This window comes from Catharus ustulatus, chromosome 9, assembly GCF_009819885.2.
Source record: "Catharus ustulatus isolate bCatUst1 chromosome 9, bCatUst1.pri.v2, whole genome shotgun sequence".
NCBI classification, from domain to species: Eukaryota; Metazoa; Chordata; class Aves; order Passeriformes; family Turdidae; genus Catharus; species Catharus ustulatus.
The window spans coordinates 20,749,544-20,765,684 of record NC_046229.1 but is presented as its reverse complement, the minus strand read 5'-3'; the positions used below and the strand labels follow the sequence as shown (position 1 = coordinate 20,765,684).

The following is a 16,141-nucleotide window of genomic DNA, read 5'->3' as shown; positions in this document are numbered from 1 at the left end:
GACAGTTGAAGCCTCATTAATTATTTTGGCGGTTGATATAGGAGTATTCTGAAGGCAGATTCTGAGAAGATAGAGATACAGAATTACAGACCTGAAAGTGTATATCCTGAAAGTGCCAGGATATACACCTGGCTCTGAGGCAGAGATGCAGCTCAGGAGGTGCAAAGCACCTCCCCTCAGCAGTGAGACCCTAATACACATCTGCTTCATGTCAGCCTTCCAATGTGCCTTGTATTTTCATTTCACTTTTTTTATCTGCAGAGGATAAATGTAGAGTTCCAGAGAGAGCTGGAAGTTACAACTGTCACTAAATTGAGAACTCTCAGATCTGTCAGCTTGGATGCTTATCTGAACTCCAAGACCCTGGAATAGCTGAAAGGGGTCTCAGCAGATATGAGACCCCACATCTGAAGGAAGTGCAGCGCTGATAAGTGATGTGGTGACTGACTGTGTGATACACAGAGGAGCTAGAGAACCTTCTTCAGGCAGCAAGGGTGGGCCTTCAAAGCTAGCTTCTAAGTGCAGCAGTTGGCAGTTCTGTCAGAATACTATTTTCTTTCCTGTCCAAACAGCTGCTCTAATATTTTGTGAGGCAGTTACAGTCTTCTTAGAAGTGGATCTTCTCTCTTTCAGAACTAATTAGTGATTTATTTTTTTTTCACAGGGAAGATGTGCAGTGCTTATTAAGTAGTACAGACATGAACTGAGAATTCTCTAAGAAACATGACCTTAGATTATTTTAATTTTGTAGGCCTACTTTCCTAAGTTAAAAAGCCATGGGCCATTATCCATCTGAAATCAGAACATTCCATGTCATATTTCTAAAATGAAATCATAGGAAAACATAATATTTAGGGTTTCCAATATCTGGTGCATGACAGGGCAATGATTTAAAAATTCTACACTTTTGAGATAAACTATGAAGATCTACAGCACATGTTAAATGCTCAGATCTGTAACAGTTTGGGGTTTTTTCTTCTTTTTTTGACAGTCAAGAAAGGGCTACGCAAAGACGGTGCTGGAAATCAACACGCCCAAAATAGACCAAGTGCCCATAGTTGATGTGATGATCAATGACTTTGGTGATCAGAACCAGAAGTTTGGATTTGAGGTCGGTCCTGTCTGCTTCCTTGGTTAAGCTTAAGACAAAATCAGATCAACACAAATGTTGCACTTTGGTGCTACCAACCCACTTCATGCCACATGCAAGTTTTGAGTAAGGATGGCATAGGAAATGTCTTGCTGTGTATGTCTAATCTAGAAAGTAATCATTGCCCTTGTAGGGCCAGAATCACATGACTTAAACTTATTTTGCAAAGATGCTGTGGCACAGAGAGACAACATAGGGCTCACTTCAGGAACACCCACTTTGCATTCCTTTGGTGCTGTACAAAACCAACGACAATGGTGCTCCTTCCATTACAACAAAGAGGTGTTTAGAAAGTGTTTAATATAAACTGTAATTATTCTATGTACAGTACTATACTGTGATTTCTCTGTCCCCTTCCAAAACTTGCATGTGTCTCTGAATTGCATTTGGCTCTTATTTTACAGTTACAAACTACATTGTCAATACTGTGTATGTATTCTGAAAAAAATAAAACTGTAATTGCTAGTGAAGCCAATTCCATTTCTGATTAATAATAAAATCCCTTTGTATATATTGTTGTTGAAGAGCTTTGTTATTTGAAGTCGCCAGTAAAATTAAGGTGGCAAAACTGGAAGATCTTGAGCAGCACACTCAAACAACTCCTTTTTGCTGATATCACTCTGTGACAATGAATTTAGATAATGAAATGAAAGCACTTTCAAAGGTGCTGTGTTCCATGGTGCTATACCTCAGACTTTTTATTTTCTAATCTAACTCCATAATTTCATAAGATAACTGTATATACCTAAAATAAACAAGTTTATATTTTTGGGTGGGGAAAATATGTAAGAGAAAAACCAAACTTCTGTGTAAGAGAACTGTTTAAAATCTGTGAAATAAATTAGACATACAGCTTTCCTTTTTTTTTTTTTTTCTTTTTAAACCTCATCTGGATTTGTTTCCATTCTGCTTATTTGGGCTACAAATAAGCAATAAAAACTGGATTCTACACAGTTATTTATGTTTTTTTGCAGTGTTTACTTAGATGTTTATGTAAGCAATGATGGATGTTTGTTTCCTGAACTGGATACTAAAGGTTTCACAGAATAGCCTATACAATATTTGCCCGTCCCATTAATATGAATTATTTTTCTTCCTGTTACTCCACCTGAAGGCCAGGGATGCAATATGTCTAGGTCATGTGATTCTACACAGTTGCTAAGCAACATAGGAGGGACTGCTTCCTAAAAAGCTGTCTTTGACCCAAACCCTTCACTATTCAAAGCTCACCAAAAAAACATGTTGGTTCGGCCTTCCCTCTGAACATTTTATTCAGGTAGTTGGAAGTAGAAATTACATTTTAGCTTTACAACACAAATCCTTTTGTAATTATTTTTCATAATATATGTAAGACTTGAAAAGAAATGTTTGTTTCTATTTCTTATAAATTGTTAAATTAAATAGTACTAGTTTCTGCTGGCTTGTTTCCAACTGGTATTTTCTTATGCACGTTTATTCATGTCAAAGTGAGATTCCAAAAGTCAACTTCTTGCTGTTCATATTTTATTTTTGAACCAAAGTTTGTAACTGTCACCTCAAAGAGGGAAATACAAATTTTATTAATAAAATCAAGTCTTGTTTATCTGGATTGGTCATTCTCTTATTTCCATGTACAAAACTCACCCATTGCCATTACTGTAACTTCATTCTGCTTCCAGACCATCCAGGCTCGACAAAAAGGAATGTTACTGCATGTCCTGGCAAGCACCAGGGAACAGCACTGGGAAGAGAGGTGTTAACAGAGAGGGTGCTGAACTGGCCCTTGGCAGTAGGCAGCAGGGATAAGTTCATACCTGGTTGGTATGGATTTATAGCTCCAGCAGTTCAGATATTACCATCAAACACAGACAGGAGGCTGATACTCCTTCCCCAGCCACTCACACCCTACAGTGACTGTCCATTTATCAGTCCTGTGCTTATCCTTGTAGGACCTCTGTCAGGTAGGCAAATGAACCTATCTATTAATAGGAAGTGGAAGACAAGAATGAGACCAACACTTGGAAAGCAGTGGAGCACGAAATGTCCAGCAGCTTGCTTTTGACTGTGGAACCAGAACCAGTGATGGGTCCAACGACATGACATATGCCCCCTTCTCCAAAGAACCTTCTATCTTTTTAATCTGCTACCTGCTCTTTATGAACTCCAGTTATGTCTCAGATGTGAGGGCAGCTTCAATAAGTTTGGCAAAGGAGCAGCCACTTTCTCATGCTCAAGAGGGCTGGGTTAAATTAGAAGCTGACATGTTCAAGCCTATCTAAAAAAAAAAACCTCATCTGAGTGCTTTAGGGTAAAAAATACAGATGGTTGTGGTTTGGCAGAGTCAGGATTAGTCTGCAGCAGAGTGTTGTTTCTAAGAATGGAGTGATGTATTCAGGCATCCAAATGAAACCAGATCTTTTCTAGAATTAGTCCAAGCATCTTGCCAAGGTTTGTGTCAGCAACATTACAAAGGAGGAAATGAACTGGAGTCTTCTACACTTTTCAGCAAGGACCCATCTGGTTTATTCTTTAACCTTTTTAAAGCCCTTAACCACTTACCTTACTATTTATCCTTCATAAAAGCATCTCACTATTGCTTGTTATCTAACTCCTCTTTGTCTATTCTTTTTTTCAATCTGCTGTTCTTGTTCTCTCCAAGTTTCAGATTAAAGGGGAAAAAATGCCATTATATATTCTTGCCTTGAAGCAAAATTTATGCTTTGTTTGTGCCTTGAAAAAAGTCCCCTATTAGCAGTGCTTAAAACCCAAAAAACCAAAAAAGGGCACTTCAGAACAGAAAGAAGTTTTACATCAAGACTTACATATTGATATTCCTATGAAAAAAAGCTTTCGATTCTATAGTCAAATCCTAATAGCCGTAAAAACATAAAACCTTAGATTCTTCATATATTATAAAATACATAGAAACAAATCAAACCTCCAAAACTGTGCAAGTCAAATTCCTTACTCAACCAAGCCCAAAATAAAACAATGATCAGTATTCTTCATGCCCTAAATTAAAGACCTGTGCAATCAAAAAAAGACCGAAATTGTTATGTTACATCTGGATTTTACCTTTAGAAACAGACCTTGGATGTTCTGTGATCTTGAGGGTTCACCCTACCTAAAGCAGACTGGGTCATTTGTTTTGAAAGTTTGCTTCAAGCCCCTCTAAACAGAAAGCCATCCTGGAGCTGGTTTCTTCACTGCAAACACAGATTGTGGTTCTGTTGCATGGAGGTGGAGTAACTCAGCACATGGCGAGCCGAGCCCAAAAATGTTCTGTCCAGAATTACATGGGCATACAAGAGAGATTTAAATGACAAGCTATGAGTGGAGTGGCAGGAACTGTTCTGTGTGCATGAGTGGAGTTTCTTTGCCTCTCTCTCACCCAGGATAGGGCGGTATCAACTCACCATGAGTGGCACATCTCTTGGAAAACTTAATGAAATGCAATGAAGCTATTTTTTTCCAGTCCAAGTGAGAGCCATTATGGCTGAGATCAACAATCATCCTGCAACACAAAAAGCTGCAAAGCTTCAAAAAATAAGGACGGTGAGCACCTTAAGATTCTTCCCATTGGGAACAGCTTTGTTAATTTTAAAATTAATCTTCACATGTTAATGGCTGGAAGGAGAAGCCTTAATAGCCACTGATTTTCTATTGCAAGCACACTCATTTTTCTGTGAAAGAACATCATCTATTGTAGATGCACCAAAAAAAAAAATTACAAAGACAGGATATTAAATGTCATGTCTATTATATTTACCTGGAAATGTGTCTTATTTGTGTTCCTTTTGAAAGCACATAAATTATCAGAGGCTCATTGTTAGTTCGGTGAAAAGCAATGCCAAGATTACTGCCAAGGAGTAGATTGCTCTAAAGCTATTTATACATTTTGTTTTCAAAAAGAACATTGAAGATTAATATAGTGAGGAAGGCTGCAAGCTTACAGATATTAAGACACTCTGCTATAGCCAAAATTGGCCTGCTTCTTTCTCAGCTGTGTGAATGAAGGCTCTGTTCTAATGAGAGAGGATGCAGCCAAAGCCTACAATGGACATGTTTTGTCTAGGTTGTCCAGGGACCTTTGGCAGACCTTGATGTTGTTTCCAATATCTCAAGGGTGGAAGAAGTGATCTCCATCAAAACACACCTAATTTCACTAAGACAGACAAGAGTTGTTAAAAACTCAACAGTGGGACTGGGATCTAAGTGCCTCCTCTGCTCCCTATTATAATCTAAGAAATTACATTTTTAACATCAAAAAGGCAATGTAGCTAAATCTTGCTGAAGCATGAAGGAACTCCAGCTAGCAATGTGATTAAAATGTAGATGAAAATGAAAAATTCGGTCCATCCAATAAGGTGCTGGACAGAAACCAAATTAATTATCTTCTAGCCCCAGAAGTTCTCTAAACTGGATCTTCTGTTGTGTATTCAATGGTTAATTAAAAGAACCTTTCTGAGTTCACAGGACTGGTACAAGGCTGCCCAGACCCCAGGGGCATCTTAATAACCAGGAGTGAGCACAGGAGCCTCACACTCAGCTCCCCTCTCACCTGAAATATGTCACAGCCAGAGATGTGGCACATGGCCCCAGCCCCCATGGGCTGCAGCTGTGCAAGGCCAGTGAGTCGTGGCCTGCAGAGACCCAGCCTGCAAGCTCTGAAGGTCCCCAGCACAAGTGAAATTAGCCATAGCTACAGCACAGCCAGAAAGCTGAGATTTTAAATTAAAAACGCTAACTAAACGAGGAGACTCAGGATGTGACTAACAAAATAAAAGCACTACAATATAATTGCTGTGTCTGAAATGGAAATATGGATTTCTTATTTGTTACTTTACCCAGAGTGTTACTCAGAAAGCCTACACAAGTCAACCAGGGTATATCATGGAGCTGCATGACTTCTAGAGCAGGTCCTCCTCATTACAGCAGGAAACTATACTAAGTGGAATGAGAGGTGGAAAGATTTAGAATGAAATTGTTTTTATTCACATAAAAACCTCTTTCTCTGCCAAATATTAAGTAAAAGGAAAAAAATAAGGTTTTGTATTTTATACCCTTACAGTCTCTTGAGCCTGTGCCTTCTTTTTTGTTACAATATCATCTCAATGGCAGCTCAGGTGAGAAAGGAGCTGTGCTTTGTGGTCCTGGTGCCCAAATTAGCTCACAAAATAACAGCACAATGTCAGGGCTCAGGCTCTGGAGGATGCATAAATAGATAATCTTCCTAAGATTTTCTATTCAGCAACTTTCTGATTTGGATGGGTAGGGATCACTTATCCCTTTGTCATTCCTCAGAAGGATTTTAGAAATACCCACTTTGCTCTAAGTCTGCAGAGTCTTTCAGTGCACAGATCTTAAGATCAAAGCTGTTTACTGTCAGAAAGGGCCAAAAATGGAATTTTAATTTGTGAAAACTTTACACAGCACTCCAAATTCTGAAAAGACCAAAGTACATTTCACCTTCCAACTTCTGCCCCTTTTTTAATTGTGATGTTTCCATTTGAAATAATGAGATGTTTTTGTCCAAACTAATTGAAAGTGATTGATAGGAGGAAGTCCACTGGTACCCTCACCAAGATTGTTTTCCCATTGGGAAACAAGAGCTGAGCACAATACTAACAGTGGAATAAAGGAACCTCTAGTAAAGAAAGGCACAATAAAATAGTTCTCAGTGTACAACAGAAAGGAGGAAAATGTAGTAGGAGGGAAAAGAGGAAATAAAAGAACTGTGGGTAAATAGGTGGAAGAAAAATGACAGGAGAACTTGCTTCCCTTAACACAGGGCAGGAGGGTGAGAAATCTTTATGGGCAGTCTGGGAGCACCCCATGTTATTGCTGGTACTGCAGGGCTCAGGTTTGCTTCTCACAGTCAATGCAAAGGCAGGGTGCACTGGCTCCAGAGTTAGGAGGAAGCAGCAAAATTGGTTTATAAAAGCACACCTAAAAGTGGCAAAGATTTCTGTGGGAAACACCTGCAGCACTGCCTGCAGCTACATCCCTGTGCCTTGCTCTCCCTCCCCTCCCTTCACACACTCACCTCTCTCAGACACTCCTGGCACTGCCTCCTCTGCAGGGTCCCTATTCTTGTGGAGCAGCCGCATTTTGCTGGGGCACTGGAAAGCACAGGAGACCTGAAAAGGGTGATGGGATGCATAACTTTTAAGGTGAAGAGAGAATGGGTAATGGGGGAGGGTGAGCAGATTCAGAAATCAATGTACACCCACACTAACATGGTGCCAGACTCATAAAATATAAAGCCTGTGTGGACCATTCAGATTAGGAACAGGCAATTTCTGTGTCCTTTTCCTACCACAGAGAAGCATACAGATCAGGCAGCACCGAGGGCTGTCTCTGAAAGTCAGATAAAAACAATGAGGAGATCAGCTCACACTGCTGACCCTTTGAAATATCTCTCCACACTTTAAAATTGACCTATTTCCTTTTCTGAACACATTGACCTCAAACCAAAGTCACAATATCTTGAGGAGCCACATTTGAACTAGCATCACATCTTTCCATGAAAATATTCCCAAAAAAAGCAATAAAAAAAATTTAAAATGTCCACATGAACTGAGGATACCTGAAAATGTTCCTGATTAAATGATTCTTGATTATTTCAATGCATTATTCAGTTTTGCATGTGTGCATTCATTTCTCATGTTTTGCATAATCTTTCTGATGACTGTATGCACAAGTGCACCATGTAGAAACAGCAGTGAGCCAATGTGATTACTCATTAAACTTAATGAGAAGGTTAGAATTATCTACTATAAAACTAAGATGAAAGCAAAATTACAAATTTGAAAGCGAACTAAGGATTGAAACATATGCAAGTACAGTTAGTTAGTACCCGCTTAACATGCAGAACAATAAATACTTCATATAGATATACAGCAAATTTGGATGCATGTTACCCAAGTGGAACTCAGCTGTGACACTGTATGAAATGATACATTTAACTCTAATCAGACACATATAACTCAGAGGAAGCAAAACTACAGAGTACTTAAGGGCTCTCTGCACCACTGGAATATTTTTGATAGCCAGATAGCATACTGCCCTTTTCTCTTTAAACACAGTGAAGGAGGACAGAGCGTGATGTGCGCCTGCAGATCTCCGTAAATAAATGCAGGGTGACTCCTACACACAGAGGTCAGGGCTGTAACAACAGCAAAAACCAGAAAAGGATGAAGCCCAGGGCCTGTGAACAATGTATGTGTGACAAGGGAGAATTACAGAGGAAGATGACCAAGTACACTGAGGAATCATAAAATCATAGAGCATCCTGAGTTCAGAAGGACTCACAAGGATAGCTGAAGTCCAGCTCCTGACCCTGCACAGCCCATCCCAAAGAGTCACATCCTGTACCTGAGAGTGTTGTCCAAGCACTTGTTGAACTCTGCCAGGCTTGGTGCTGTGACCACTGCCCTGGGGAACTGCTCCAGTGCCCAAACAGCCTCTGGGGGAAGAACCTTTGCCTAATATCCAACCTGAGCCTCTTCTCAGCTTCACATGAGTTACCTGAGTCCCACTACAGTGCCTGCCCCTCTGTTTCTACCTGTGAGGAAGTTCTGGAGTGCCCTGAGGTCTCACCTGTGTGTCCTCCACACTTAGCAAGCCAAGTGACCTCAGCTGTTCCTGATGTGGCTTTCCCTCAAGGTCCTTCACTGATAGCTCTCCAACAGGTTTAACTTCTGTTGTGGCACCCAAAACTTCACTCAAGATGATACTTCCAGTTTAGTACTCCAGGAGATACTCAAAAGCCCTTCTTTAAGAGGTGGCTTTAAGGGCACTTTTAGATGTTTGTTCTGACCAAAGCTCCCTGCAGAGGCCTGGCTTTGGTGCTCCCCAGGTGAGCACTCAAGGCCCTGAGGGGGACTGTGCCCTGCCAGGTGGTTCCAAAGCCCACAAGATGACTTTGGGCTCAGGTGTGTGTCAAAAGGGATGGATCTCCACTTACCCGTAGCCAAAACCCAAAATTATCTTTTTGTCAGGAATTTTCCTCCCCTCAATTCTCATTTCTGCATAATTAAGGCAAAAAATCCCCACCAGATACAAACCTTGCCCTCTCCTCCTCCTGTGCATGTGCTCCAACTCCCTGCCCATGGTGCTCACAGGGTGATGGCACTCTCATCTTTCTCCATCATGCCGTGCAAAACACTTCTCGTGAGTTATCACCTCTCAACAGAGCTTCATGTCTGCAACATGAGGTGAGAGACCTTTTTAGACTGAAGGAATGAAAAGGGTTTGTTTTCTTTACCCAGGTGTTTCTGTGGTAGAATGGGCTGCAAAACCTGAGTAGCTGTGAGCATTCAAAGGCAGGCATGCAAAGGCAATATTTAAACAACTCTATAAATAAGCTAGGGATGTGTGTCATTGGTTTTGAAAAAGTATCTAAAGAGTTTTTATGCTGGAAACACTTCCATTGAGACATGAGTCATACTAAGCAGCTTTGTGGCAGATACGGTAGCTCCTTTTTCATGCAATCTCTTTCTCTGAAAGCTTTGATTGAGAACTAAGCCACATTAAGGGTTTAGTGGTTGAGCCTGGGAGCTTCCTTCAGTAAACTCCTTCCTGAATTAATTGCTGCTGGAGCTCATCACCCATAATAATGTTTTCAGAATCTTTCCCCTATTATCTTCCTCTGTCAGGTTAAATTCATCTTTTTGACGTGACACACATTAAACACTGTAAAAGAGGAACAAAAGCTTCACTACTCAATAGGGAGAAGCAGCACAGAGTGTTGTTACTGTCCACAGGTCTTTTTGCACTTCGTGAAGAATGAAGGACATTTCAGCAGAATTTTAAAGATAAACAGTTGAAAAAGAATTGTCTTGTCCACAGTCCATCACCTTTAAGGATTCCTCTACATTTGCAGCTTTAGGATGTTTCTAAGCAACATGTACTGCAAAGTGAGAGACCTACACCAGTCTTACACATAGACAAGCATCAAATTAACAGTTGTGGTTTAGGCTGGGCTCAGTCCTCAGCTGTGAATTGTCTTAGGCTGAAGGTATCCTACAGGAACAAATGGAATGATAAGTCTTGCTCAAAATAGTCATCTGCCAGGCAGGCAGGTAGGGATGGAAAGTTAAAACACTCCTGAGGGGTAGAACTTTAGGCCATGGTAAATTCCTAAACAAACAAAGGTGCAACCATGCATTCTCCCTTGCTAGACACTGCTCCTATGGGGATTGAAAAAAAAGTCTTACCCTTAATGAGTTGGATGCAGTTATGCAGGAAATGCAGACACATTTTAAACACCTAGGGATGAAAGGAGAGAAAGGTTAAGACAGTCTTGATCTGTATCCCATCTGAAAAGAAATGCAAATTCTCTCTCTGGCAGATGCTTCTAGAAAACTTGGAAAAAACAAAACCCACAAAGATTATTTTTCTCTAATACTTTCATGAAGATTTTAATGAATTGAAAAAAATTGCTTGAGCTGTAAATATAAATGATATATCTTACAGATGTCCAAAAGTTTTAAAACAAATCAAAAAACGTGTTTCAGTAGGATTTCCTGTACATAAGTGGTATACATTTAGTTTTTCAACTTTGTAAAAGCTTTTATATAACGTCTAGAAAAAAGTATCCCTTCGGCCAATAAAACATCGTAAATATATGCCAGTATAAAACTTAAAAAATATACTTTTATAGAAGTTCCTCACATAAATATAAGTTTATATGAATATAAAAATACATTCACTCTTCACTGTGTTGAACTCAACCACTTATAATTGTGCTTGATCTAATTTCACAAAACTTCCATGTTTTTGATGGTATCAAACCAAGAGTGCAGAGAGCTGAAGGCTGATACCAGGTTAAGTGAAAGAGAATCAGAGCCATTCTGCTTTTCTGACTGCCATTATGGTAATGTGATCGGTACCTTGACAGATGCTAAGAAGAATAATTTTGCTGATTGACTTTTCTTCAAACCTAAGGCTGTGGGCAATCAAAGAAAATATGAACATCTGGCTGAGCTTTTGATTGCCATGCTCACTGCATGATATAGTGCACCCAAATAAGCAACAATTAGTACAGCTTGTGTCAAAAGACCCATCAGTTAATTCAAATTAAGTCAGGAAAATTGAATCCAATTGGCATTCATGCATATTTGTATGCAAAGTTTAAATAAGATTCTTCTGCATTACATTATCCTATATTTACAAGGGAAACACATGCAAAATTTTTTGATTTAAGCAAATAATTTCAAAAGCCTTTTGACTTCTTAAAGCCAAACTCCTGGGAAAACTCTGTGTCCTGTCAAAGGACATATTCAGTCTAATAAATAAAAAATGTGTTGGCTTTCTCAAGTTCATAGTTCTCACTTCTTAAAAAATTTCACAAATTTGGACAAGTTATTCATAGGCATTTTGTCAGTAGCAGTTGTGATAATGCAGAACTCATATTACTAGCTAAGATGTTGGCCAAGATAACTACCAGACTGCAGTAAGAAAGAAAAATCTGAAAGCTGAAGAATACTTTCCTCAAGTTTTTGTTTCATTCTGAGTGTAAAACCTTGGAAATATGTACTTTAAAAAAAAAAAAAAAAACAAAAAAAAAACCCCACAAAAAAACCCCACCAGCTTTTCTGTTGGGATTCTATTTATGGTATCAGTAAATTAGGTTGCATGAGAACCTGAGATTAAAACTAATGAAAGTCAAAAGACAAGTTGTGTGCCTAATTTTTTAAATAGCAAAATTTAGAAAAAAGTTCAAATTGATTTTTTATTTAATTCTAGCACCTTGCAGTAAATAAACTTTAGTTTAATTTATTATAGATGTTAAAATTTTATTTATAACTTTGGTGTGAAATTTGGGTTTTTTTCTTAAAAAATAGTGACAGACTCTCTGGTTGAGGTCCTATCTGTGCTCAGCTAACTAGAAGGGGATATTACTGTAATCTCACCTAAATCTCGGTTATTTTCCTCTGACTTGACTCTAAAATCCTGTAACGAAATTCCAGGATTTCTGCAGCTCATTCAGATGTGTTAATCTAAAGCCTAATGCAAAGCAGTGTATCTCAGACAACATGGGGCCAGGGGCACACTGGCAGCCCCAGCTTCAGCTTTGCTCATGGTCTGGGGTCACATTGCACCTGCAGCCACTGCTCCTGAGTGCCCAGTGCTGTCAGAGCCAGGGAGCTTCAGAGCAGAGCTGGGAATACGTAAAACACTGATAGAGCAGAAGAGGCACCATGCCATAGGAGAAGGCTGGGTGAGTCAGTCCACTGGCCAGGGCTTACATGCTACATTAGCAGCTGGCACTGATGCAATGAGTGTGGACAACCACCTGTTATAGTCTTTCATTTTTCTTAGAGTTTCCTTTGTTTTGATGCCAAGAAACACGTTTTCCTAATCACCGAGTTCTGTGAATATTAAGACTCAAACACTCTTGAGGACAATTAGATCAACTCATTAGAAAACTGTTACTATACTGCCCTCATAAATCAAGAGTTAGCTTGTGATCCATAACTTCAAACAGTCTTTTAGCAGCTGTTTTCTTGAAGTTCTTTCCTTTAAAATACTAATGTCGCTTATACATCCATCTTCTGATTCAGAGGTTAAGAGTTCTTCTACTAGTGTTACCTTTGGAAATATAGTTGATGAAAAATCCCCTAGGTAGTCAAATGATATGGTCCAGCAACTCTCAAGTGCACAGGCCCCTTACAAATGCTACTCAAAAATCAATATCAATCCTTCAGTGCCTTCAAAAGATGTGGAGTAAGGGCCATAATAATGGTGATTGCCTGCAGCAAATAACTGTTCAGTGATTATGTTGCAGTGGCCTGGTAGTCCAAATCCCCCTCAATAACTTTGAAAATGGATGCATGCTGGGAAATGTAAAATCACCCCTAGCAGGCAGGTCAGTAGCTGCACTTTCTAGTCAAGTACCTACTTATTTACTGTGTTGTTCTCTCTCATTATTGATATAAGATTTTGGAGAAGAAAGTCTGCTAAAAAATATATGTGAGCTGCAAAACAGTAGGTCAGCATTTCAGACATGTTGAGCAGAGCAGAGTACTGTGCACCACAGGAGAATCAGCTGGCAGCCCCTCCCTTTGCCTGTTTTATTTATTACGAAAAGCAGACTAAGGAGAATACCATTTCAAAGACTGTGGTAGTAGGGAAAAAATCACTCTAAGTGTAAACAACAAAGCAGCATTCATAGTTATGGCCTCTGATATGTATTCTCTGAGTAAAGCAGCTGCATGCTTGGAGTCAGGAACAGGGGAATACTTAGCAAAGTTTGAAGTGCTGTGGCAGTTACTTTACCACTAAGACTGAATGGAGTCATGGCATTTTCCTGGAGTTCAAGGTTCCATGGTTTGCACATGAGAAGGTTGTAGTGGACAGTACCAAAAGCTCAGCACAGCCCAGGTGCAGCAGCCTTTGCTTTGACTCTCCACAGAGCCAGCTGCACCCCTGGAGTAAGAGACTGGCAACAAGCCACCCAAAGCCCAGGATGCCTTAGGACATTGCCTTCCCACCTCCTTATCTTCTGCATGCTGATACTGAATCAAAACTAGCCAACCAACCAAAATGGTTTGCCAAGACATCAGGGTTTCCTTAAAGTCTGCTCTTTGGTTGAATCCATGCTTCACCCATGTGTACAATTCACTCTCAAAAACAAAGACATTACAATGTTCTCCCTCTCCAGAGGGTTATTGACAAATGAGCATTCCATCCTTCCTAAGCTAGGAAGTCCTTGCCATACTGAATAGGCAACTTTGCTACATTTACACTTCACCCTACCAAAACTTTTAAATAAAAGTACTGGAAAAATTGTCCATATACATACATAGATCTATGTTGCTTGCTATAAGACACAATGAAGTAATGTTATAATTTTAAAAATAAAAAAAAATTTAAAACCCTTTGGAAATTGAAAGACAGTGATGTTTTTGTATGTTAGAAACAGAAATACAAAATAAATATTGAAGAATGAAAACTCTCAACTTTTTTTTTTTTAATCCTGCATTGGATTTAAAATATTTTAATTTCAATAATTTCTCAAATATGAAAGTTTATTTGCTACCAGTATTCCTACCAATTTAACTGTCTTAGTAAGTTCTGGAAAACAAAACTTTATTGCAGACATGCTGTACCACTATGTTGTGTTCTACATCTCCATTAACCGTAATAAAATCATTATCACATCTTTTTCCTGCATGTATAATAGTGTTTGTATGAATGCCTATTGCAACTGGAAATATATTGTGCCATCTAGCAGCTGACAGTTCAAGCAATGCATAAATATTAGAATAGGGAAAAGCTTAGTGTGATTTCAGAGCCAGTTTCGTTGAAAATTCTCTGAACTGGCCACTCTCTTTGTGCCATCTGTTCTCATAGGACATTCTGGTAGCTGAGGGGGATTCTGTTTCAAAACCTTTGAGAGCAAATGTTATGTCCAAATATATTCTCTGCAATAAGCATTAGGCAGTGAAATAAATTAGACTAAGTATCTACCCAGGAGTAAAATTTAGGTTTTAGAGGCATGAGTGCTACCAGAGGTATCAGACTCGAGGAACCCATTATGATTTAGACCTTAGTGATATGGCAATAATAAGACACCTTAAGCAAGCTGTTGGCTGAATCAGTCAAGTTAATCTCAACTGTGTGTTAGTGAAGTAATTTTATCCACATAAGTGGATTTTAGTCCATTAAGACAGCCCTTTTACTTCACAGTGTGCATAGTCATTACATTTCCCTACCTTCATTTGTCTTCATTCAAAGGAGCACTCAACCACCTTGGTGCTTATTGCCATTAACAAGATTGTGGTTTACCTTAATACAGTGTCAAATGAAGTCACAAAGAGTCATGTGGATGATAGCAAGGGAAACTCCATCAGTGTGCACAATGTTGAGAAATATAAATGAGGGATGAAATGCAATTTAAGCAAATGCTCAGATGGAAAACAAATGTGCCATTGCAGATAAACAATTCCTGAAGCAGCTGTATAGGAATCCTCCTTCACTTGTAATTCTTGCAATGGGATTGAAAATCAGAAGAAATCAGAATTGATTGTTAAGTAACCAGGAAATAGCAGATATTTTCACTAAAGTTGTTGTATTTCAGTGAAATTATTATCTTTTACTAACAAGTTAAGAATTATAAAACATAAAGAGCTAACTGCATGAGCATCTCAAAAGCTTGAGTATTAAAGCTCAAAAGTTCATTTGGCAGAGAGACTAATAGGCCTAAAAGCTCTCTAGTTCATTTTAACGCCTTCTGTTTTTCTCGTTAGTGCTAGCAGTTATGTTCAGTTATTATTGTAGTATCTGATCATATTTACAAACCCTTGTTACTTTTTTTCCTTAGGGACCTCATCTGAATCACTTTTGAATACCTACCAGATGTTCAAGATACTGAGTTCTTAGAAAGATGCAAGACTCTTTAAATACCACGTGAAGCACAGCTACAATCTCTAACTGCTGTGCTTAAATAGTAAAATTTTCCTTGAAGACACTGTCTCATATAAGTACCTGCTGCTGGTTTATCCTCTGAATCAGCTTGTGCTGAGGATTGGAGGATTCAGGATCCCAGACCAGAGTAATCCCACACAGCTGTATAAAGTTCCTATGGTGACTTTGTCTCCAGCACTTATTATGCTCAAGATTTCCAGCACTACTTTTGACATAAGTCTTTTACTATGAGTCCAAAGTGTAGGGATGGAAGGGACTATATTGATTTGACTGAGTACCCCTCACTTCACTAAAGAATCAACTTCTACCAGCATCTCAGGTTTGCTCCCCAGCTCTTGTATGAAATGAACTCATGGGGGCTGTGCATAGCTGGTAAGTCCAGTTCTTTTTTAGAAGCAAAGTGGTTTATCACTCTGCAGCAGCACATGATCTGCTGGGGTCAGATCAGATGCAGATGTGTTTCAGAAACACTTGCAATTTTCATTTTCTCTGAAATTAAAAATGTCTTCAGGATAAGAAACATAATTTAAAATGGGTTCTTATATGTACTCCTCTGTGTACACCTTAATCTCCTTC

The 16,141-nt window shown here is 39.1% G+C and overlaps 1 protein-coding gene and 1 long non-coding RNA gene across 10 annotated transcripts in view; one reads left to right on the top strand and one right to left on the bottom strand.

Annotated features, from left to right (window-relative positions):
• COL11A1 (collagen type XI alpha 1 chain) overlaps nucleotides 1–2,738 on the top strand; it is a 132,213-nt gene extending 129,475 nt beyond the window's left edge. For all 5 annotated transcript variants that reach the window (XM_033067093.2, XM_033067094.2, XM_033067092.2 and 2 more), the window contains one exon: nucleotides 992–2,738. In XM_033067093.2, the coding sequence (XP_032922984.1) occupies nucleotides 992–1,138 (147 nt within the window). In that variant the 3' untranslated portion in view covers nucleotides 1,139–2,738. The remainder of the gene's footprint in view (nucleotides 1–991) is intronic.
• Nucleotides 1–16,141, bottom strand: part of LOC116999937 — a 161,957-nt gene that overhangs the window by 5,251 nt on the left and 140,565 nt on the right. For 4 of the 5 annotated variants that reach the window (XR_004418663.1, XR_004418662.1, XR_004418661.1 and 1 more), the window contains 2 exons: nucleotides 10,351–10,402; nucleotides 7,176–7,269 (listed from right to left, as the gene is read on the bottom strand). This is a non-coding gene — a long non-coding RNA (uncharacterized LOC116999937). Of the gene's footprint in view, nucleotides 1–7,175; nucleotides 7,270–9,198; nucleotides 9,337–10,350; nucleotides 10,403–16,141 lie in introns of all 5 variants that reach the window. The other variant, XR_004418664.1, reaches the window with a different exon arrangement.